Source organism: Trichosurus vulpecula, chromosome 5 (genome assembly GCF_011100635.1).
Source record: "Trichosurus vulpecula isolate mTriVul1 chromosome 5, mTriVul1.pri, whole genome shotgun sequence".
Classification (NCBI taxonomy): Eukaryota; Metazoa; Chordata; class Mammalia; order Diprotodontia; family Phalangeridae; genus Trichosurus; species Trichosurus vulpecula.
In genome coordinates this window covers 113590848-113613668 of record NC_050577.1, presented here as the reverse complement: position 1 = coordinate 113613668, position 22821 = coordinate 113590848, and the positions used below count along the sequence as shown (strand labels likewise).

The 22821-nt window shown below is 40.5% G+C and overlaps 1 protein-coding gene across 1 annotated transcript in view; it reads left to right on the top strand.

Moving 5' to 3' along the window:
- The window catches only part of LRGUK (leucine rich repeats and guanylate kinase domain containing), a 116537-nt gene that overhangs the window by 79982 nt on the left and 13734 nt on the right, over positions 1-22821 (top strand). Inside the window, exons 16-18 of the mRNA XM_036761412.1 lie at positions 1076-1233; positions 9384-9472; positions 20384-20515. Coding sequence (XP_036617307.1) covers positions 1076-1233; positions 9384-9472; positions 20384-20515 — 379 coding nt within the window. The remainder of the gene's footprint in view (positions 1-1075; positions 1234-9383; positions 9473-20383; positions 20516-22821) is intronic.

The window sequence follows — 22821 nt, the reverse complement described above, 5'->3', positions numbered from 1 at the left end:
AAGTTCCTCTATGAGCTGTCTCTCCCTGTTAGAATGTTAGCTTTTTGAACTGTCTTGATTTTCTATTTCTATTCTCCAGTGTTTATCATCATACTTTCTACATAGAAAACACTTAAATTAATGCTTTTGTTTAATTTATTTATTCATCTATATTGTACAAGAAGTGCCACTCTAGTTCCTTTAGCAGGGATCCTAAACATGAGCCAGACCTAAGCTTTAAGTGGTTCCCTCTGGGGCTTGTAAGCGAGGAGTTAAAGAGTCAGTACATGTGGGGGAGAAAAAGCTTGAATTCCTGCTAGACAACCTGGCTTCCCTCAGGATTAAACCCAGTCTGAGTATGTGGGTTCAGATTTGACAGGACCTCCCCTCCACTGGAAGAGGGGGAGGGCAAACATCTCTCAGCTTCCCTGAGCCAAGCAGTAGCCATGCGTTTATTGCATCATCACAATTGTTTACATTATAATGGAGATGGTAGATGAGAGAAAGCTAGTAAAAGTAACATTGGAACAAAATCATATTTTATGTAGGTTTTGACTCAAATAGGAGCTATTAAGTGAAAATGATTTCCTTTCCTGTGTTCTCATAATAATCCTAGAAATTTTGATGTGCTCCTATGTTTTTCTTCATGAATATTCATAACATAGAAGACCTACCCATCTGATTCAAACAATTTAAAGGTATTTAAATTGCCCCCAGCAGTTTGATAATAATGACAATTTAAATTCTGGATACTCTAGGTCTCTGGGGTTCCCAGCCTTTGAGAGGAAATTAGCATATTGTTCAATACATTTGTTTAACAATAACTTTGTCATCATTCCTTTCTATTTTAGATATTATTCCTAACATTGTACATGTATTGCTCATTTTCAATTTTCCAAAGGAAGCATTTTTTTTCCAAAAGAGAAATAATGATTGTTTTTTTCAATTAGATCAAGAGAGTTACTGCTTTAGCTAATATTTTGGACTATTTTAGTTCAATTCAATATATGTATGTTTAGTGAGTGCATCTTGTTTAGCCAGAACTGTATTATACTTTGAAGAAGATCTATTTTTAACTTTATCCTTTCCCTATCAGATACTACCAAGGAGATGCTTGACAGGAGATCGCCAGAAAATGAAGAATATTTCTGGCACCTTTCTTCGAATGCTCTTTTCAGTGACTTTCTGGACTCCACAGACAGAAATTATGTTATTAGCTTATCAGCCAAACTTTCAGCAGAAGAAATACCAGCGGTAAGAGTAGGAAAGATGGAGTAAAGGTGAAATTGAACATTGTAATATGTTATCTTAAAAAGAGATGTAATAGTCTGAAAAAGTAACAGATTTCCCTAAAGACTGCTCTTGTCCATGCCAGCTGAGGGCACATTCTTTCCCTTTCTCTTTTGATACCCACTTAGATTTATAAGATGTCAGAGAGGGAAAGGACCTAAGGTGCAAACCAAGGTTAGCAACTTCTAATCCAGGGTTTATTCATCTGTGCCAAATCAGATCCCTCAATAGTACAAGGTCTAAGAAAGGGTGTGCAATCTTAAATCTTATCAGACTTGATGTATATACATATATATATATATATGATGACATGTTATCATAGCACATATATCATGCATGATATATCTAATGTATGCCTGTACATATAGTACATGTGATTGTTGTAATATATGGGTGCTATATCATTATATGTAAGATATATTAAAACTTTGGGTCTTCAGGGCCAATTAACACATCACTTATTATCCTAGATCAGGTAATTAGGCAATAGATCCAGAATGGATTCAATAAGAATTTTTAAAAGGCTACAATAATGCTGTCAAAAATAATGTTCTGAGAAAAGTTCCTTTTTTATTTAGTGATAATTTATTATACTCTCCCAGTGCAGTGGATGGTTTTGCCATGCAATTGAAAAAAGCATTGACCTAGGTGTTAGGAGACACGATGAATCCTAGCTTTGCAGTCAGGTAGCTCTGTGACCTTGGCCAGCTCATGTAATTTGAACTTCAGGGTCCTCATCTCTAAAATAAGGATAATAACAGTTGTGTTACTTCACAGGGTAGTTGTTAGACCCAGATGAAACAATGCATGTAAAGCAGTTTATAAAACATTTTTAAATAGAGTCACAGAATCTCAGAGTTGGAACCCTAGAGACTATTTAGTTCAACTCATCTAACAACAAGAATCCATTCTATAAAACCCCTGGGAGGTGACTGTCAGCCATATCTGGAATATATCCAGTAAGGGGGAGACTCCCCATCTCCAAGTCAGTCCATTCCCCTGTTGGGTAGCTCTGGGAGTTGTGAATTTTTTTCCCCTTCTATCAAGCCTAAATTTACATCTTTGCAATTTCCACCTCTGGTTCTACCCTCTGGCACCAAAAGAATAATTCTAATCCCTCTTAGTCATTTGAGCTCCTCAAATACATGATACCTAAAAAAAAAAAAATACATGATACCTATCATATCTGCCCAAGTCTTCTTTTCTCTAGGCTAAACATAACCCACTTTCATGTAGCATGACATTGAGAACATTCACCATCCTCACCGCCTTCCTCTAGAGGCTCACCTATTGATCATTATCCTTCTTAGAGTAGAGTGCCCCAAACTGAACATAAGACTCTTAAGTGTGATCTGACCAGGACAAAGTATAGTGGGGCTATCATGTGTGCCCCAGTCCTGGACACTGTGCCTCTTAATGTTAGGTCTTAGTTACCATATCAAAATGATCCATTTTGTATTTCACAATATTCTCTGTCTCTTGTTTGGTCATAAATTCTTCTTTTCTCTATAGATGTGACAGGTAAATGATTCCTTGCTCTATCAGTTCCCATATGGTATCACCCTTTATGTCTAAATCATGTACCCATTTTGACCTTACCTTGGTATACAATATGAGATGTTGGTTTATGCCTAGTTTCTGCCATACCGTTTTCCAGTTTTCACAATAGTTTTTGACAAATAGCTGGAATCTTTGGATTTATCGAACAGTAGATTGCTATAGTCATTGACTACTGTGTCTTATGTACCTAATCTGTTTCATTGATCCACTACTCTAGTTCAATGATCCACCACTCTATTTCTTAGCCAGTAAGTATAATATATAAATATATTACACATATTAATATATAATATATTACAATATATAAGTATAATATATAAGTATATTATATAAATATATTAACATATAAGTACTATAATATATAAATAAGTATAATATATAAATATATTACATACATTAGTATATATTAATAAGCCTTAATCACTGCATGGGTGCTGCCTCAGTCAAACTGAGACCTATTAAAGACCTTAGCTTGAAAAGGCACTGCATCCTGTACCATCTCCAGTTGTCCTAATCTACGTCTGGACTTAGATGGCTCCAGAGGAGAAAGCGAGGTGGTGATTTTGCACAGCCCTTCCTCACTTAAATCCAATTCACTTGCATGTCCCAGCATCACCCCCCTGATATCATGGTCCTCTTTGAGAATGAAGGACAGACAGCATCAGCAGCAAGCAACAGCTACCACATCACACTGTTGACCCATACTGAACTTTCAATTCACTAAAATTCTCCATATTTTTCCAGATAAATGTCTGTTTTCCCATTTTATACATATAATGTTCATTTTTTGGAATCCAAGTCTAAGGATTTACTTTTGGGTTCAAGTAGTGTAAGCCATTTTAATGATAATAATCTGTGAATTTGAAAAGAAAAGAAAATTGCCTAATGATCTGACCTATTTCTTGTGGTCATAAATTAGTTAGACAATATGAGTTAGTATTAAATGCCAGCCTTGACTGAGAGTTAAAATTATAGGGTGATGTGTTCACTTTCTCTCTTCGAATGCATTTTTTGCAATTATTGTAGAATGCTCCTTCACTAATGTCCTGCTCTAATGCCTCATCATGGGATAGAGGTGACACTCACAGGCTAGACCAGGGAATGCTGAAGTTCTAGCAGGTAGGCCCTAGCAACCAGGCTGAAAAACCTTTCGTCCTGGGGCAGGCACAGACTGAATGAATGAATCATTCAAGAGCCAGCCTCAAAATGTTTAGAAAGTCTCCATGATCAGAAAGTTGACAATGAAGTAATGAAAAAAATTGGGCCACATCCATGAAAGCAATCTGTTAAATATAAAGAGGACTTGTTTACTTCATTGGTGAAATAGAAAAAGCATTCTAATGAAATTATGGATCTTTGAAAGTATTATTGTATTGTAGAACACCAGGGGCTTATAAAAGACTGAATTTGGCCAGTATATGAGTGCAGGTCAGCAATTGCAGGTGTCCTAAGAGCCTGTAGTCACAGCTCCTACAAACTGTTTAATCTTAGCTATAAGCCCCCTCTTCTTTCTCTGACTTCACTGGTGCTGAGAGTCATAGCCCTCTACGCCCATATTTGAAGTCAAAGGACCAGTCAAAGTTTGTGTTTTTCATTGGTATATTCGAAGATTTCTCAGTCTCACCCTTTCTAGGATGAAGCATTAGATTTTTAGTGTATCATTATCTGTCCCTAGAACCTTCAAGCCAACATTTTTAGATTGCTCTTCTGTGAACTATAAAGCATTGGTATCTGGTTACTTTCTTCAGGGAGAATGGAGCCCTGATCCTGCTCCCCTCCTATCACACTGTCACATAGGTGAAATGAGATTGATACAGACATTAAGGGCAGCCTTGAGAGGGAAAGGATGTGTTTATGTGCAAGGGCTAAAGGCTGTCCTAAGGTTTTCCTTGATAAAGGGTGGGAGTAGAACATCAAAGAACCTCAAACCTTTTTATAAAAAGAAATACTCTTAATAAACTACTTAAATGTTTAATATCTTCTAGTCTCAGTTGTGATGCTCAAACACTGTGTGACTTTGGACAAATCTACCTTTGTATGCATCTGTTTTCTCAGCCTGCAATAACTCATATTTACATCAGGTCTATCTCGCTATTTACATTTTGCAGATGAGGAATCTGAAGCTCACAAATGTTGAGTGACTTCCCCAGAGTCACAGTTAGTTAGTAAGTGTTGCAGCCATGATCCAAACCCAGGTCTTTTGACCATAGGATAAGTGTTCTTATCATAGCAGCATAATGGCAAAGGAGGAGGGTAGACCAGGGCCAGGGATTCATAAAAGAATTTGTTCTGTAAAATTTGGACTCGGTCAAAAGGCCGCACACAAGGACCTAGAAGGCCACATGTGGCCTTGAGGCCTCAAGTTCCCCACCCCTAGACCAGACAATTTCTAAAGCACTCAACAATTCCATGATTCTATGAGGACAGTGGTCCAGACCCTCTCAATGTTGGAGTCATGGAATATACTGATTTGAGTACCCTAAGGCAGAAGCTTCAGACTCAGGGTTCAGTTGTGGACTGAAAAACTCCAGAAGCTTCAATCAAATTAGGATGTAATTGGGAAATAAATGTTTAACAAATCTAAAAATACAATACAACCTAGATAATGTTAACATGTGATTTTCTGAGTCAGTATGCCTCAGCAGGGATCTATTTTTATTTGAGTTTGACACTACTGCCCCTAAAGACAGCTGAGGTGATGACTACTTTTTTTTATGACTTAAGAGATTTTCCCTACCCTTACCCCTTCCAGTTTAAAAAAAAAAAAGAATACACAGAGAGGTAATGAGGACAGTACATATGTATGGTTCCTGAATGTCTTCTCCAATGTAGCATTCCCAGGGGCTCCTCCCTGGGCCTTGTCCTGGGAAGACCATGTAGCATTTCCTTCTCTATTAAATAACAGACTTTTACCGAGTAAGAAATGCTTCCTTAAATAAGACTTATCTGAAGTCTAGTAGCAGCCCTGATACCATCATCGAGGCAATGTCACTGGAACAGAGACCCAGAAATAAGGGACAGAGTTGGCACTGGGTTCTAATCAGCCCTTTGGTCTACACTCTTGGGAATCCTCTAAGTTCCTTCACTTTGGATTCTTGGTCAGGCTCCTGAAGGCATGCAAAGGACATCTCTGATTTGGTTCTAAAAAGTAATCCATAACCTGGACAGTTATAATTTCTCTGACAGCTCATTTCTTAAACACACATTTGTTGCCCTGCGGGTTTCTACACTGGTCACATTTCGCATGTTTTGATTCCCAAGAAGTATCAAAGTGTTTGTTCCGGTCCCTCATTTCCCTCATTTTCTTTTTCTGCTCATTCTTCAGGGGAATCCCCCTGCCATCCTCCTCCTCCTTTTCCAAGGCCTGCTTCCTCTCTGTCCTACAGCCCATATTCCCATTCTTTCTCAATTCCTTAGGCCTGTTCGGACCAATGCCTGACAAATCCAGTGGAAGAAAGGCCAAATCCTCCCTTGGGCTTTTAGCTTCCCTTCTGATTGTTTTTTTCACCAGATATTGGGGCTTCAGCACTCTCCTGACACTAGCAATCCCTTCCAAGGGCTTCGCTTTAGCTGGTCCTTCCCAAAGCTGTCGATGTAGAGTGTGATGCCACAGTTTGAAGAAGCTCCCCCAGATATTGGTCAGAGGGCAGGGATGCCACTGCACAATCTCTAGGGATTCCTCCGCTATTTCCTTTCTTTTCCTTTTTAAACTTACAGATTCAACGGTGTCATAAAACTTCAGGGGGCATCATCACATTTCATAGTTTGTCCCTAGAGAGAGAGATTTCAATCCATCCAAGATTTCAGAGGTGGTGGGCAGATGGTACGACAAAACAACAGAGCTAACAACCTTTGTTAAGCGCTGCCCAAGAGCAGCTTTTTAAAAAGACTGGAGAGAAAATATGGAAGTTTCCACCATGTGCTGAATGACGATTTTCCTGACATACTGGTTGCACATATTTTTGGCACAGACCGGGAGTTCTAACAAGTCATTGATGCTACTTCTATTGAAAACCAGTGTTTTAAATGGTGCAGAAAGATAGAAATAATCAGCATTTGACTATTTTTGTGACAGTTTGATTGCTTGAAAGTTTTCCTTCCAACAGTGACAGAAATGGATTTAAATAAATAATAAAACTTTGGTAACCGTTTTTAGAGGCAAACTTCGTGCTAAAGAGCAAAATCGGTTAATCCACCTCATCACATGCTTTTCTCCTTTCCTGGGGTAACTTTCTCAAAAACAAGAAAGGGTATGACTCCTTTTCAAATGATCATATGGTTCTTTTTCAAATCATTTCCCTCCCTTCCTTCACAACTGCTCCAAACTCACCTCCAGGATACCTTTTCAGATTGGATTTAAGTCCCACCACACTTCGTCTTTTGTTCTTTGCATTTCCATTATTAGTTAATACCTAAGTTTTCCCTGACCCTGCCTCTCCTTCTCTTTCCAATTGCTCTCAATGAATCAAACATTCTTTAAGCACTGTCTGGATCTAGCGAATACCTATATCACAGCCTACCTTGTATCGTACTTATATGTGAACATACCTAATCTCTTACTGGATTGTACATTTGGGGAGGATAGAGACTTTGTTCCTTCTCATCTTTTCTATCCCCAGTTCTTTGCACATATCACACATTTTAAATGCTTTTTGAGTTGAATTGAGACATTTTTCCCTGGGACTTGTGGGAATCATTTAATACATTTATAGCTATATCTCATAGGCTTACTGACCATTCATTCAAAAAATATTTATTAAATACCTACTACATGCAGAATATTGCACTGAAGGAAATTTAAAGGAAGTTCTCAAGGAGCTTGCAATATAATAAGGAAAGAGGCATGTACTGATAACAATAAATTATAAATGGGAATAGAACATAAGTGCATTAGAGAAGGGTACAATGCAAATTCCCAGGAGGAAAAGATAAGTCCTTACTAAGGAGATTAGGGAAGGCGTCACAAAGAAAGTAGCATTTGGGAGGATGGGTAGGATTTCGACATGAGAAAAAGAGGCTTAGGCCATTATGAACATATGAAACTTTGGGGGTGCAAAGACATGCCTGTTTTTGTGAGTATGTATTTCTCATTTTGATCCACCTGCTCTAGTCTATTATATATTCCTTGGCACATCTTGGCACAAAGATGCCCCATACATCTTTGTAAATCCTTAGTAAGTATAATTGGCTTAAGGACTTCTTTTATTACTTATTTTTCCTTCCCATTCTTTTGTCTCTCCCTTTTCTTGTTCCTCTGCTTCTGGCCTGCTTCTCCCTCTACTCATCACTTTATGTTTATAAGATGTTCTTTTAGGGGCACCAGGAAGGCCTCCAGGTCTGCCCAGTCACGGCTCCATTATGTGCCAAAGCTCTTTGAATGAAGTAATCCCCCGAGGTGGGAGTCATTCGTTATCCAGTGTAGGATGATGAGGGTTGTTAGAGGAGGGGGGGAGGGGATCATGGCTTTCTTGGGCCCGTTAGCAGGGACCCCAGAAATCCTCTAGTCCAACTTGTACTTGAACAAGGATCTCCTTTACAGTATCCCCAGCAAGTGCTCATTCCACTCTTATTGGAAAGCTTCCAGAGAGTCAGTGTAGCATAGCAGATGGAGTGCTAGATCTGTAGTTAGGAGAATCTGGGTTCAAATCCGGAGTCTGACAATTACCAGCTATGTGGGCTTGGGCAAGTAACTTAACTTCTCTGTGCCTCAGTTTTTTCATTCGTAAACTAAGGGGGTCAATTTTAATGGCCTCCAAGATGTCTTAAACTGACAATGACTGTGTCAGATCAGATGATACCATGTAAATAAATTGTTTTCTAAACCACGCTGGCCTACACAACTGTCAACTATTATCATCATTATTGCTCTAGGTACGGTGCCATCATCTTTTTAATTCCTTGATGTCTGCTTTTAGTTTTTTTTGAATTAAATTTTTTTCTCATTTAACAAAAGTTATTTCCTACCTCCCCCCCACCACCCAAGTTGAAAAAGTAAAACAAAGAAAGCCCCTGTAACAAATAACAATTAAGCAAAACAAAGTCCCCCACTGGCCATGCTTAAAAAATAAATGTTTCAGGCTGGGGCCATGCTTCTGTCAAATGGGCAGCATGTTTCCCCCTGGATCCTCTGGATTTGTGGTTGGTCATGTGCTGTTCAGAGTTCTGAAGTCTTCCAAAGTCAGTTGGTCTTCATGTGGTTATTATGTAAATTGTTCACCTGGTTCTTCTCACTTAACTCTGCATCAGTTCATACAAATCTTTCCCAGGTTTCTCAGAACCCAATCCTCTTCATCAGTTCTTATAGCACAATAATACTTCATTACATTCATGTGCCACAGTGTGTTTAGCTATTCCCCAATGACGAACATTCCTTAAGTTTTCGGTTCCTTGTTATCACAGAAAGAACTGCTATAAATATTCTTGTACATGTGGGTCTTTGTCTTCTTTCTTTGACCTCTTTGGGGCATAGGCCTAGTAGAGGTATTAGTGGGTCAAAGAGCATGCATGTGCTCTTTTTAATATCAATATAATTGGTGATCATATTTCTTGTCTAGGAAATCATTTCTATGCAGAAACGGCGTGAGGCAGCTCGGCATGCCCTGATGGGAAAGGTTCCCCCAGATTGCACTATCCTGTTTCAAAGGTAGAGTATAATTTTGTATCAAGTAAGTTTTCAATCTGTACATTTTTATCATTCTTTCGAATTTCCAATGTTCATGTATTCTAAATTACCAATAAAAATGAGAAATTCCCCTAGAGAACATTATATTGTTAAATTGGGCCAATTTTAATACAACCATATTCCTTTTTAAATTTCTCACTATTCTATACTTAATATAATAAATATGCTTTTATAAAAAAAAAAGAAATAGATGTAGTAGGTTACAATTAAATAATGATTTAGTGTCTGGACTTCTGTAAAGGCAGCCAAGTGTGATGGGTGGTGTATAGCCCTGGAAGTCAAGAAGGCCTGGGTTCAAATACTTGCTTGGATGTATTCCAGCTCTATGACCCTGGAAGCACCATTTAACTTCTCCGTGTTTCAGTCTCCTCCTTTGTAAAAACAGGGAGGGGCGGCTAGCTGGCGCAGTAGATGGAGCACCAGCTCTAGAATCAGGAAGAGTTCAAATGTGGCTTCAGATAGTTATAGCTGTATGATCCCGGGCAAGTCATTTAACCCCAATTGCCTCCAAAACAAACAACAACAAAAAACCCAGGGGATTGTACTTGATGACCTTGAAGTCACTTCCAGTTTTAAACCTATTAGCCTATGGCCTCTGGGTTTTTGAAGCGCAACTCTAAGAGATATACCTGTTAGTATCTGAATACAGGTATCCCATATTCCCAACATTCATTGTCCATGAAGGATAGTTTAACGAGCTCCATTATTCCTTAAATGAGAGAGGAGAGTCTTTTTCAGGCAACAAGGGAAAACCAACTTCGCATGTGTAGTCTTCTTTATTCTCTGTTCAACCTGGTTTTCTGGATTTCCAGATTTAGTTGCTTATGCACTTCAGTAACATATATTACTTCCAGGCACATCTCGGAAAGGCAGATATGCAAGCGATACAGCTGTAAGTTAGGGACAAGGCATTCCCCCTGAACTTGAAACTTCTGTGAGCTATGCTACAAGGCTGGACTTGTCTGTCTAGTGTCCCCTTTGTGTAGACCAGACCTACAATGGCAGAATGCACCTTTTTCGTTTCTCCATATATTTCTTGATCGTCATTTCATTTGCTGTTTTTTTTTTCATCGTTGCTGAAGTAGTTATGAGAAAACTGGGTTGTTTGGCTTCTGCTTACCATGTCAGCTTGAGGAGAATTGTAGCATATTTCCCGTGCTGCCCCATATGTAACAAGAAGAAGAGTGGGGGATATAATAGAGTAAATGTGTGGTTGGGAAAAGCAGGTGAGTTGGTCATGTAGTTAGAATAAAGATGCACACCAGATGCACAGCTCAGCAACTCTTCAGATAACAATTGTGGCTGGCTTATCTATCAGGCAGCTAGGTGCTACAATGGTTAAGAGCACTGAACTTGGAGTAAGGAAGAGGTGAGTTCGAATCCTGCCTCGGATAATAGCTGTGTGACCCAGCCCCCTCATCTGTAAGATGGGAATTATCACAGAGCCTGCCTCCCGGGGCTGTTGTGATAGTCCTTGTAAAATGCCTAACACACAATGGGCACTCTGTACTGCTGGCCGTTGTCATTATCCCCTTCTTGGCATGATGTCTACAGTTTGGGTGGCTGCCACTAAATGAATGATGTGGTATCTCCTTTTGACTATATGGGGCAAATAGACTCACTCCGGGCATTAATAACTGAGAGGGCAATTGTTAGGCACTGCTCCGTCTTCCTCTGAGCCTTCTTTCTTTTCAGGAGAAACGTTTGCTCTCACTCGTCTGGTATCCAGGTACTTCAGGCTTCATGTCTGTTCTGCATCATCTTAACCTGTTCTGCCCTGCTCTGACTCTTGACCCCAAAATGCTGCTGAATTCCTATGCCCACTGTTCCAGCTTATTGAAAGGAAATTATTAATTTGACTCTTGGGTTCATTTTCCTTCTACTCTTTCCCTTTAGAGTAGTGTAGGCTTTCTGATACTCATAGCTTTTACAACCAGTTCTAAAATGCTTTTCCAGCCTTACTCACTTATTCTCCATCTAATGGAAAAAAATAGAAAAGGAAGAAAAAAATTGCAGTGTGATTCCCTGAGTTAGTATCAAACCCCTTGGTAATCTCCTTGAATCAAGAAAAGGTTTCCTTGGCAACCATGATTCTATTCAAGTCTCTCACCTACACAGAATCACAGAATGCTACCTCTTCTCTCTCTATCAATGCTGATAGGCATTCTTTTTTTGGTCTGATGAATTGTGCAGCTTCTATAATTTTTTTTTAAACCTGGCTTTTGGCTAGAGGCTTCATAGCAAGGCCAAACTCTTTTTCTTCATGAACATTTTAAAATCCATTTAACACAACAAAACTATTTAAAGAGAGAGATGCAGCTATTTCCTCATGTGGTATCAATGATTAATAAGAATAGATTATAGCAAAGGAACAGATGAAAATGTGTGAGCAAGAGAAGAAATTATTAATTTTCCTTGCAATTTGAAATAAGCAGAAGCAGCAAAGTAGATTATATAATTATAGGATTAGAGCTATATCCACAATACCCGTGGATCTAAGATTGTTCCTGAACTTCAGAACTTGAAGAAGGAAATGTTTTTCCTGGAATGTACATTCCCTTTATCTCTGCAAATTCACACAATCCCTAGCTTCTTTCAAGGCTCAGCTCATCCAGGAGGCCTGTCATGATCACCCTCCCTCGAGTCGCTGGTGCCTTCTCTGTGTATGTGTATGTGTGCATGTATATGTGTCTGTATATATGTACTGTGCATGTGTACACATGCATGTGTATGCATATATGCACATATTTATGTCTATGTGTGCACATGTATGTGTGTGTGCTTATCTGTGTTCATTTTATTTCCCCAAATAGAATATAAGTTCCTTGAGGCAAGGACAATTTCATTTTTGTCTTTCCAGCCCCAGCACCTAGCATAGTCAGATGCATAGTAGGCATTAATAAATTCTTATTGAATGGTTAAATGACTACATGGTGTAGCAGATTGTGTGTACTAGGAACTCGGGACACAGTGACATACTCCTTACTTTGCCACTAATTTGCTGCATGACCTTCATTAATTTTACCATTCTGGGCCCAAGTTTCCTCCATTAAATAGGAGATAACATCAGATGATCACTTAGGTCTCTTCCAGCTTTAATATCCTATAATATTCTAATGTAAAGGAGTACCCCTTCAGATTGTGACAGTTTTGCTAATTGAAGGGGACAAAAGTCAAAGATACATGTGAGACCTGCATATTTGGAAGAAAAGAAATCCACTAAAAAAGCAGCCCACAGAGACAAGGCACTTCCTCAATGCAAAGATGACCACAGTGTATTGTTTCCCATCATCTAATCTGCATTCAACCAGCAAGAGGACTTTGGAATTGAAAGCTGGGGAACAATGAACCCCAGGAAAGTTCTGAGATTATTGGACAAAGGCACATTGCCTAGCAGAAGTAAGAGCTTGGTTAGTCTCCATGAGTGAAAGGAGAGGTCTGTGACTAAAAGGACCTTGCTTTGGATCAAGAAGGTTGGTCTAAGGAAAGGTCCCAGAGCTGATGGAAGAAAGACCATCTTAACCTGTGTTGTCACTTGTTTGCTGGAAAAACCAGTTGATAGAAGAGAGGCTATACCTATCTCTCTCTGTGTCTCTGTCTCCTTCTCCCTCTCCCCCTCCCCCCTCTCCCCTCTGTCTTTGTCTCTCTGTCTCTCTGAAACTGTGTGCATTAGTGGAAGAGTGTGTCCTAAAGTTTATGGATAATTAATTTTTGCTTTGTCTTTTTTTAGTCAATTTTTTAAAGGTTAATGAAAGAATTTTTTGTTATATAGGATGGTTCTCTTGGAGTGGGGAGAGGGAAGGATTCAGGAGGAAATTTAGGTGATGAAAAAAGCAAAAGACCAGATAAAAATCTGTTCCCCCCCCAAAAAAAAAACCCCAAGCCCAGAGTTAGTGGAATCAGCTGTGGCTGATTTATGGGAAGCATATCAGCTGGGACTCAGGAACTAGAGTATAAGTAATAGGAGAGTAGGGGCTCCTCAGGTTTATCCACAGAGTCAAGAGAGTGTCAGTTGTAGCTGGTGCTGCCCCTCTAAGGGACTTCAAGTCTGCCAGGATGGCAGCTAGTTCGGTGAGTGAACTAACCCAGAGAGAACAGAGGGTGGAGGGGAGGGGAGGGGAGGGACCTGCTACATTAATATTCTACCAAGAATAGAATTTCAAAAAAATTTTTTGAAAAGCAACTGCATCAGACTATCTTTAAGCTCATCATTTATCTTAACTTTCAATACCCTTTGACTTGAATCTCACCTTTTATGTGCCCATAATTTAGTCAAGCAACAGCACTAAATTGTGTGTATGCATTCACATGGCCACAAAACAGATTGGATAAAACTGCTCCCATTACCTAAGCATGCTTCACTGAGCTGATTTGGGGAATAAATCAGATAAGAAGCCTTAACTCCAGCACTGTTGCCCAAAAGGTCATTGAATAATTGCCAGAGACCAGACATGTTCACTATATCAGTGAGGGATTTTTGGAGAGCTTAATGCACCTCACTGTTTTGGTACATTGTGGAGGTCATGTGCTCAGTATAAAGTGGTGAAGGTAAGTGCTAGCCACCATTCTTAGAGGTACCCAAAATAAGTAGGAGGATCCATTCTGAGGGTCTTACCAGAAAACATAGTGATAAGAGCACTGGATTTAGAACTTTGACATCTACTAGCTGTGTGACCACAAACAATTCAGTTCACCTTGTTAGAAACCATTTTCTTCATCTATAAATAGCAATAGTAACACTCCTATCTTACTTCTCAAGGTTGTTGAGGAGAAAACACTTTATGAATCTTAAAATACTATGTTCTAATGATAATTTTTATGATGAACAGTTGAAGGAACTGGATCTGTTTGGTCTGAAAAAGAGAGGGAAGGAAAGACAGGAAGAAAGGAAGAAAAAGGGAGAAAGAAAGGAAAGAGGGAAAGAAGGAAGGGAAGAAAGAACGAATGAAAAAGCATTTCATAAGTGCCAATCACTATACTAAGTGCCGTGAATAGAAATATCAGACGATGCTCACTCCCAAGGTGCTCATACTCTTAACTGAGGGATATAATATATAAACTCCTTTATTCTGTATTGCTACAGAGAGTAGAAATAAGAAGCTGTGAAAAGGCAAATTTCAATTCACTATAAGGAAGAATTTTCTATTTATTAGAACTAATTATGGAAAGGCCCAGATAGCAAGGTGGCACAGTGGATAGGGGGCTAGGCCTGGAGGGAAGAAGACTCCTCTTCCTGAGTTCAAATCTGGCCTCAGATACTTAATAGCTGTGTGATCCTGAGCACTTAACCTGTCTGTAAAAAATGAGCTGGAGTAGGAAGTGGCAAACCACTCCAGTATCTTTGCCAAGAAAACCCAAATGGGGTCATGAAGAGTCGGACATGATTAAAAACTCAACTGAACAATGTGGGAAGGCCATTTAATGAAGCAGGTGAGGTCTGAGGTCCTTGTTTCTGCAGAAGCCCAGTGACCACCTGTCGGGGAAGGTTTAGAGGGAGTTTCTGCGCAGACAAGAAGCTAGATAAGAGCATAGGCTCATACCACCATGGGTTTAGAGTCTAAAGGGACTTAGGAGTCTTCTACTCCAATGAAACCGTGACTCAAAGTAACCCAAGGTCATACAACTAATAATTCACAGAGCCAGGATTTCAATCCGGGTCATCTGACTCCGAAACCAGTGCTCTTTTAACTCTGCCATACCGATGATCCCTAATGCTTTTTCATTTCTAAGCTTCCAAGAGGGTAGATTTTGGTGGTAGCACTGGGACAAGTACTTAGAATCCATGATTCCCAAAGGAGGGAAAAGAGAAGAGAGGAACATTAGAAGATCCCTACCTCCCCTAATGAACATGTCAAACCTGTGACTTCCATAACCCCCTTGACCACAGTCTTAAAGTACCACTGGCTAGTACCTGGTACAATATGGAAGCCTTAAGTCATTTTGTACGGTTGACATTCCACATTAGTTCATCTAATAAGAGACTAGTCATGAATCTGTGCCTCAGTATTGGTTAAATATCACCCCTAAATGATTTACTCTGCCCAGATTTACATACTGACAAGCAAGGTTGTGTTGTAGTATTTATATAGAAGTCTAAAATCAAAGAAAGGAAATGTAGTGAAAGCCCAAGCATGGTACTGACCCACTCATGCTGGCAGTAGAGTGATAGGCATGATTCTAAATGGCACTTTCACCCCTCTTTTCCTGCTTTTTTAGCTGGCTCACTCACTCTACCCTGCACTTGTGTTGATAGGTCTAGAGGAGGGGAGAGTTTCTGAGAAGGTAGTTGGCTATGGCCACCATACTGCTACAACTTTCTCTGAGTCCTAGGGGTAACCCTGGTTTGTGTATGTGTTTGGAAACATTCCTGCTAGTTACCACTGTAGTTCTTGAACTCCCATAAGTGTGTTTTACAGTTACATAAATCAGGTACAATTATAACATTGACTCTTAAACATGAAACACTTATTAAATGGGAGGGTAACAGCAAGAATATTCATAATATATAGTCAATAGAAGACAAAATCAGGAATAACCAAAATATAACCATACAACCATAAACCTGGGAGACACTCTTCTATCCATGCACAAATTGTCTTTGGGAGACAATAGGTACACACAGAAATCTAGCAATAAGGAACATGAGTAGGGCTACCCATGTGCCTAGGGCAACTCACAACTGGTCCACAAGTCCTTTTTAGGCAACAGTCTATACTACTCATCCCCTGTTCTATCACTGAGCTTTTTCAATCTCCTGCTGAAGTAGTGCTAAACTCAAAGCACTCTCCTTAAGTCTGAAATCTGCCAACCGAATCCAGTCTTTTCTCTATGGAGTGTTAAGGGGGTTTCCGCTTTTCAAGAGGCCACTAAAGGGTAATATGGACAAAAACCTGAGGCATCCCCCCTCTCTCAAGCTGTAGTCCTATCAAGCAATGCAGCCTCTCTCTACCCTGATCTGCTTTCTCCAGTCTTTTCTTAGCAAAAACAGTACATCTGTGCAGCTTGCACTAAAGCAGATGGAAAGCCTTTTCTTCCTTACTCTGCTTCTTCCTCTGGAGTTAGAGGGGGCAAAGTGGGCAAGTGCCTGAGAGCTTTTCCCTCCCTCAGGTTGTAGAAGGTTGCCAGTGGCCAGAAAGCTTCACACAGGAGGAAGATTCTGCTTTCTTCCAATCAGTTTCTAGCCAGTACAGAGCCTCCCAGCAGATCCAAGTACCTGCTAGATTTTATCTGGCTCCATCAGTAGGCTCTGCCCAAAGCACTTCTTATCTTCTGATTCTCCTTCATTCTGCTTCTTTCAAACACCATGGGGTAGGGGTGAGGGCAAGGCTTTGCCATCAGTTTCTCTCTTCAGGCAGCTGCTGTCTCTTCTCCCCTTCTCATCTCCTACAGCTTCTAATGCCTCACATCAGGGCTTCCTCATGAGTACTGATCCTTCTCTAACTCAAGTTGAAAAAAAAAAAAAGAACAAAACCCACAGTTCAATCAGGCATAACAGAAACAAATAATATATAATTTTCTCATTATCCCCAAACAATTTTATGATTAGTTTCTCAGCTGTATACTTCACTGGAAAGAGTAATATATGAGCTGATGGCCAACAGTACACTGCAGTTATCCTCCCTTCCACTGTATGGTAGTTGTGTTTCTGAGCTGCTTTCAAACAGGTCCTCTTGGAACATCTATCTGAAAGCCAGTTTTCTCTTAGGTCCTCAGGATGGTCTCAAGCTAACTTTTCTAGCATGCATCTCCTTTTTCTGCCGCCTTTCAGCAACTAAAATGTCCATAAATGAGAGGGGGCAGTATTTTACATGGGAATAATATGATTTGGCTGAAATTAGAAGGCCATAAGAGAATAGAGAAGCCATAGACAGTGATCTAAAGTAGATGAAAGTACCTGGAGATAAAGACCTAATGAAAGATTGCAAAATGCTAAAGAGGGAAGTCTAGCATTCTAGACAAACCTGGGGGAGTTTTAATTGGGAGAAAGGAGTGGATGATGGTAGATCATGCAAGGAAAATAGAAATCAGTGCTAGATGAAAGGTTAGTATAGTCTGAGGAGAAATTGAATTTTCATCTTCCACTACCACTAACTCATCAAAGGAATCCTCAAAGACTGTCAGTCCAATTGGCATCTGCTGATCTCACTGCTGGTGTTATGATATATAAAGAAAGTGTGTCTTTTGGACTAGCAAGCAAGAGTCCTTAAGATAAGTGAGTGGTTCTCTACCTTTGAATTTAAAGATGAAAGTTTAGGCTTTAAATTGAATCCAATATTTATAATAGGGTGGAAGGCGGATTTGAAATATTTATATTTTTCTTTTCCTATACTATCTTGACCAAAGGAAGTCTTGGAAGACTTGAAGGGCAAAAATGGTGAAGTCATTATTCTCAAGGTATGAAAACAAGGGCAAGACTTTAACCAACATACGTGCTGCCCTCATTAGCTGCTCAGAGAGCACAATGGTCAGCGAAGGATAAAGAGAGCGATTTACCTTAAGTTTGAAGCATATGAATGGATGAATGAATAAAAGAATGCAGTGATGAAAATGCATTCATCATTTACTATGTGCAAAGCACTGAAGGTAGAAATAGAAAAGCAAGACTGTCCTGTTCTTTGGGGTTCGTTTGTGGTTCAGTTGTTTCAGTCATGTTAGACTCTTCATGACCCCATTTGGGCTTTCTTGTCAAAGATGCTGGAGTGGTTTGCCATTTCCTTCTCCAGCTTATTTTACAAATGAGGAGACTGAGGCAAGCAGGGTTAAGTGACTTGCCCAGGGTCACACAGCTAGTAAGTGTCTGAGGTCAGTGCTCTATCCAGCGTGCCACTTAGCTGCTCTGCTCTTTGGGGTGCTCAAACTCTACTAGCAAAGGAAAACACAGATAGAAGACTTTAGCTCTTCAGTCAGATAGGAAGGACCACTGGGCCTTATTTGATGAACCCATATCTAGTTCTCATGTCGAAACATTTGACGGTGCCAATGACTTTGGTGGTGAGAACTTTCTTTTCCAGATGTTCAGTAGCTGGAGTTACTTTAGGTGACGTGTGTGGGGGTGGGGTGGGGTAGGGGAATGATGTTATCAACAAGTTTCACATCATAAAAACTGCCATAATTCCTAGCTGCTTTCGGGGGTAAATTAAACATCAAATCTAAGTGGTTTGCAAGCATTGAGAACTGTCTAATTTGCCTCACATCATGTATTTGTATGTATAAGATATTCATGGACTTTTCTGCCTTATGAATGCCTTGTATGCCTTTTTCCTTGGATCCTCAGAGTGAGAAGCATTCTCAAGCCCACTATGTTCTTACTGCTGGGCATTGGATGGTTAATACAAAGAACAGCCAACTGAGAATCTACGGAACTGGTTTCTAGGTTTCTAGCTCTGCAATTATTTCCTTGTGTTGTTTGAGCAGATCTTTCAAATGAATTTGATCAAAGAGATTTGAGGGCATATCTCAGAACCTCTGATATGAAATAATTGGCTTAATAGAATTTGTCCCTGGATTATATATAGAAAATAGTTATGCAGAAAAGAGTTGAATATAATAAGAATTCAGAGATGGTCTGAAGAACTGAGAAGAGAATCATCTAAAATAAAGAAGTTTTTGATTAAGAACTACTTATCTAATGTCTTCCAGAACTGCTAATTTAGAAATTAAAGGAATTTTTATTATTCGAGAAAATTGCATAGTCATAGCTCTTTGAAAATATCTACATGAGTATTATTTTTGTGTCATTAGGTTTTAGGCCAATTGGACCATCTCTTTTCCTGTTCATTTAGGGAGTTAACCCAATGGACATTGTACATGTTGCCTATTTTATTACTTTTAATGATAATAATGATATCAAATAGCAAAAATGCTGCTTGCCTTGCCTCGGCATTCAAGGCCTTCTGTAACCTGGTTTGTCTCTACCTTTCCAGTCTTATTTCATACTATTTCTCTTTGTGAACTCTGTATCTCAGCCAAACTGGATTACAAATTACTCCCTAGAGCAGACATTCCATTTTCTGACTCTTTCCATTCAAATGAGCCATTCTTGTGCCTGGAATGCTGCCACCTTCTTGCTACCTCTCAGAAACCTTGTAATTTTCGAAAGGTCAGGTGGGGTGCCATCTCCTACGTAAAGCCTCACCTGATTCCTAACCTTCTTCACTTTTCCTAGTACTATCCTGCTTGCCCCTATATGACCCTAAGCAAGTCATATCCCTCTACCCTCCTCAGTTTCCTCGTCTGTAAAATGGGCATAATGATAGCTAATACCTCCCAGAGGTTGCAGTGAGGATAAAATGAGATATTTGTCAAAGTATCTCACAAACCTTAATGTATTGTAGAAATGCTAGTTCTTCTTATTGTTATCCATATTTGTGTCTTATGTCCTCTTCCCCAACTCCCAGTGTAGGCTTGAGGGCAGGGGGTGCTTTGTTTTTGGTTTTGTGTTTCCATCGCCTAGCTCTGGGGTTCAGATTCAGTAGGTGCTTAATAACTGTTGGATTAGAAAGAATCTGTGTTTAGTGAATATTCAAAGAACCACTGTAGAGCACATACTAATTTCAGAGAAGATGGTATGAAAGTGATAGTTTAATGGATGAAAAAGTGTTACAAACTTGCTAAATCCACTAATTATTGTATATGTAAAAGTTCTAGTCCATGGTGAACCTGAAAGGACATTTTCACAAGTGAGTACACTGCGCTATACCTCAAAGATTTTCCTGTTGTTTTCTTGGGTATATAATAATAGGGTTTAGGTTTTGCATGTGCTTTCTTTTATTATTACCTTTAATTTTTCTTATACTTTTAATAGTTTTTAGAATTAACATGAATAAAATATAGAGTTATGATAAATTATAATTTTTCTGGTTACTCTTTCAGGGGTCCAGTACCAACCCCATTATCGGCCATTGCTCATCTAGACCGAACCTCACCTACAAGGCTGTGGGCGAAAAGTGGTTTTGTGGAGGATAGCAAACTTACTCCCCCGCCATGCTTTTCTGAAGGAGTCAGGTAAGCAGAAATGTTTTCTTGAAGGAAATAAGACACCTTCTGCATGCTATTAATAATGATTATACTGTTGACTAGTTTGCAGATGTGATATGATTAAATCATGTGAGAGGCAGCCTGGCATAGTAAGAAGAGAACTTTATTTGGAGTCAAAAGACCTGACTACTTCCAATGCTTATATTTTGCCTTTGCCTACTCTTTTATTTATTTTATTTGCATGTGTGTATATTAAAGACAAGCAGGGGAATCCACGTCTTAGGTGTCTATAAACAAATGCACTAAGTAACAAGCAGGGTGAACTAGATGGAAATCCTAAAGCAAGGGACTATATTTGGCTTCCTAATTATTACTGAGACCTGGTGGAATATGGAACTTATGACTAATTTGGCTACAGAAGGTATATTTTATTTAACAAGAACAGAATAAGAGGGAGGGAGAGAAATAGTATTATATGTTAAGAATATGTGTTCATAACAGGAAACCTAGTAATCTGAGAGGAGAAACCTATTGGGGAGTTTTTAGGTTAGAGTTGAATGGATGTGGAGCAAGTAGACCACTTGTACAGAAGGGGAAATTAGATGAAGAGTTGAGGTAACAAATCTGGTAGGGAAATAGGATATTGCAGTGACGCGAACTTAACTATCCAGACGTTTGCTGGTGTGTTCTCTCTGCCAAAAGCAGGACAGCTCATATGTGTATGACTTATCTGAATGATGTTTTCATCTTCTGCAAAGTGGAGGAAATGACAAGGGGAACTACTACCCTGGACTGGATTCAGATAAACAAGAAGGAATTAGTTGCTTTAGCAGAAACAAAAGAAACCTTGGGGGCAAGTAGTTTCTGACATGTATACTCACACTCTTTGTCTCTCTGTCTCTCTCTGTCTCTCTCTGTCTCTCTCTGTCTCTCTCTGTCTCTCTCTGTCTCTCTCTGTCTCTCTCTCTGTTGCTCTATCTCTCTCTCTGTTGCTCTATCTCTCTCTCTGTTGCTCTATCTCTCTCTCTGTTGCTCTATCTCTCTCTCTGTCTCTCTCCCTCTCTCTGTCGCTCTCCCTCTCTCTGTCGCTCTCCCTCTCTCTGTCGCTCTCCCTCTCTCTGTCGCTCTCCCTCTCTCTGTCGCTCTCCCTCTCTCTGTCGCTCTCCCTCTCTCTGTCGCTCTCCCTCTCTCTGTCGCTCTCCCTCTCTCTGTCGCTCTCCCTCTCTCTGTCGCTCTCCCTCTCTCTGTCGCTCTCCCTCTCTCTGTCGCTCTCCCTCTCTCTGTCGCTCTCCCTCTCTCTGTCTCTCTCCCTCTCTCTGTCTCTCTCCCTCTCTCTGTCTCTCTCCCTCTCTCTGTCTCTCTCCCTCTCTCTGTCTCTCTCCCTCTCTCTGTCTCTCTCCCTCTCTCTGTCTCTCTCCCTCTCTCTGTCTCTCTCCCTCTCTCTGTCTCTCTCCCTCTCTCTCTCTGTCTCTCTCCCTCTCTCTGTCTCTCTGTCTCTCTGTCTCTCTGTCTCTCTGTCTCTCTGTCTCTCTGTCTCTCTGTCTCTCTGTCTCTCTGTCTCTCTGTCTCTCTCTCTCTCTGTCTCTCTGTCTCTCTCTCTCTCTGTCTCTCTCTCTCTCTGTCTCTCTCTCTCTCTGTCTCTCTCTCTCTCTGTCTCTCTCTCTCTCTGTCTCTCTCTCTCTCTGTCTCTCTCTCTCTGTCTCTCTCTCTCTGTCTCTCTCTCTCTCTCTCTCTCTCTCTCTGCCTGTCTCTCTGTCCGCCTGTCTCTCTCTCTCTCTGTCCGCCTGTCTCTCTCTCTCTCTCTGTCCGCCTGTCTCTCTCTCTCTCTCTGTCCGCCTGTCTCTCTCTCTCTCTCTGTCCGCCTGTCTCTCTCTCTCTGTCCGCCTGTCTCTCTCTCTCTGTCCGCCTGTCTCTCTCTCTCTTGTCTCGCCTGTCTCTCTCTTCTCTCTGTTTCCGCCTGGGGGGGGCTCTCTCTCTCTGTCCTCCTGCGCTTTCTCTCTCTGTCAGCCTGTCGCTCTCTCTCTCTGTTTCCGCCTGTCGCTCTCTCTCTCTGTCCGCCTGTCGCTCTCTCGTCCTCCTGTCTCTCTCTCTCTCTGTCCGCCTGTCGCTCTCTCTCTCTGTCCGCCTGTCGCTCTCTCTCTCTGTCCGCCTGTCGCTCTCTCTCTCTGTCCGCCTGTCGCTCTCTCTCTCTGTCCGCCTGTCGCTCTCTCTCTCTGTCTCTCTGTCGCTCTCTCTCTCTGTCCGCCTGTCGCTCTCTCTCTCTGTCCGCCTGTCGCTCTCTCTCTCTGTCCGCCTGTCGCTCTCTCTCTCTGTCCGCCTGTCGCTCCTCTCTC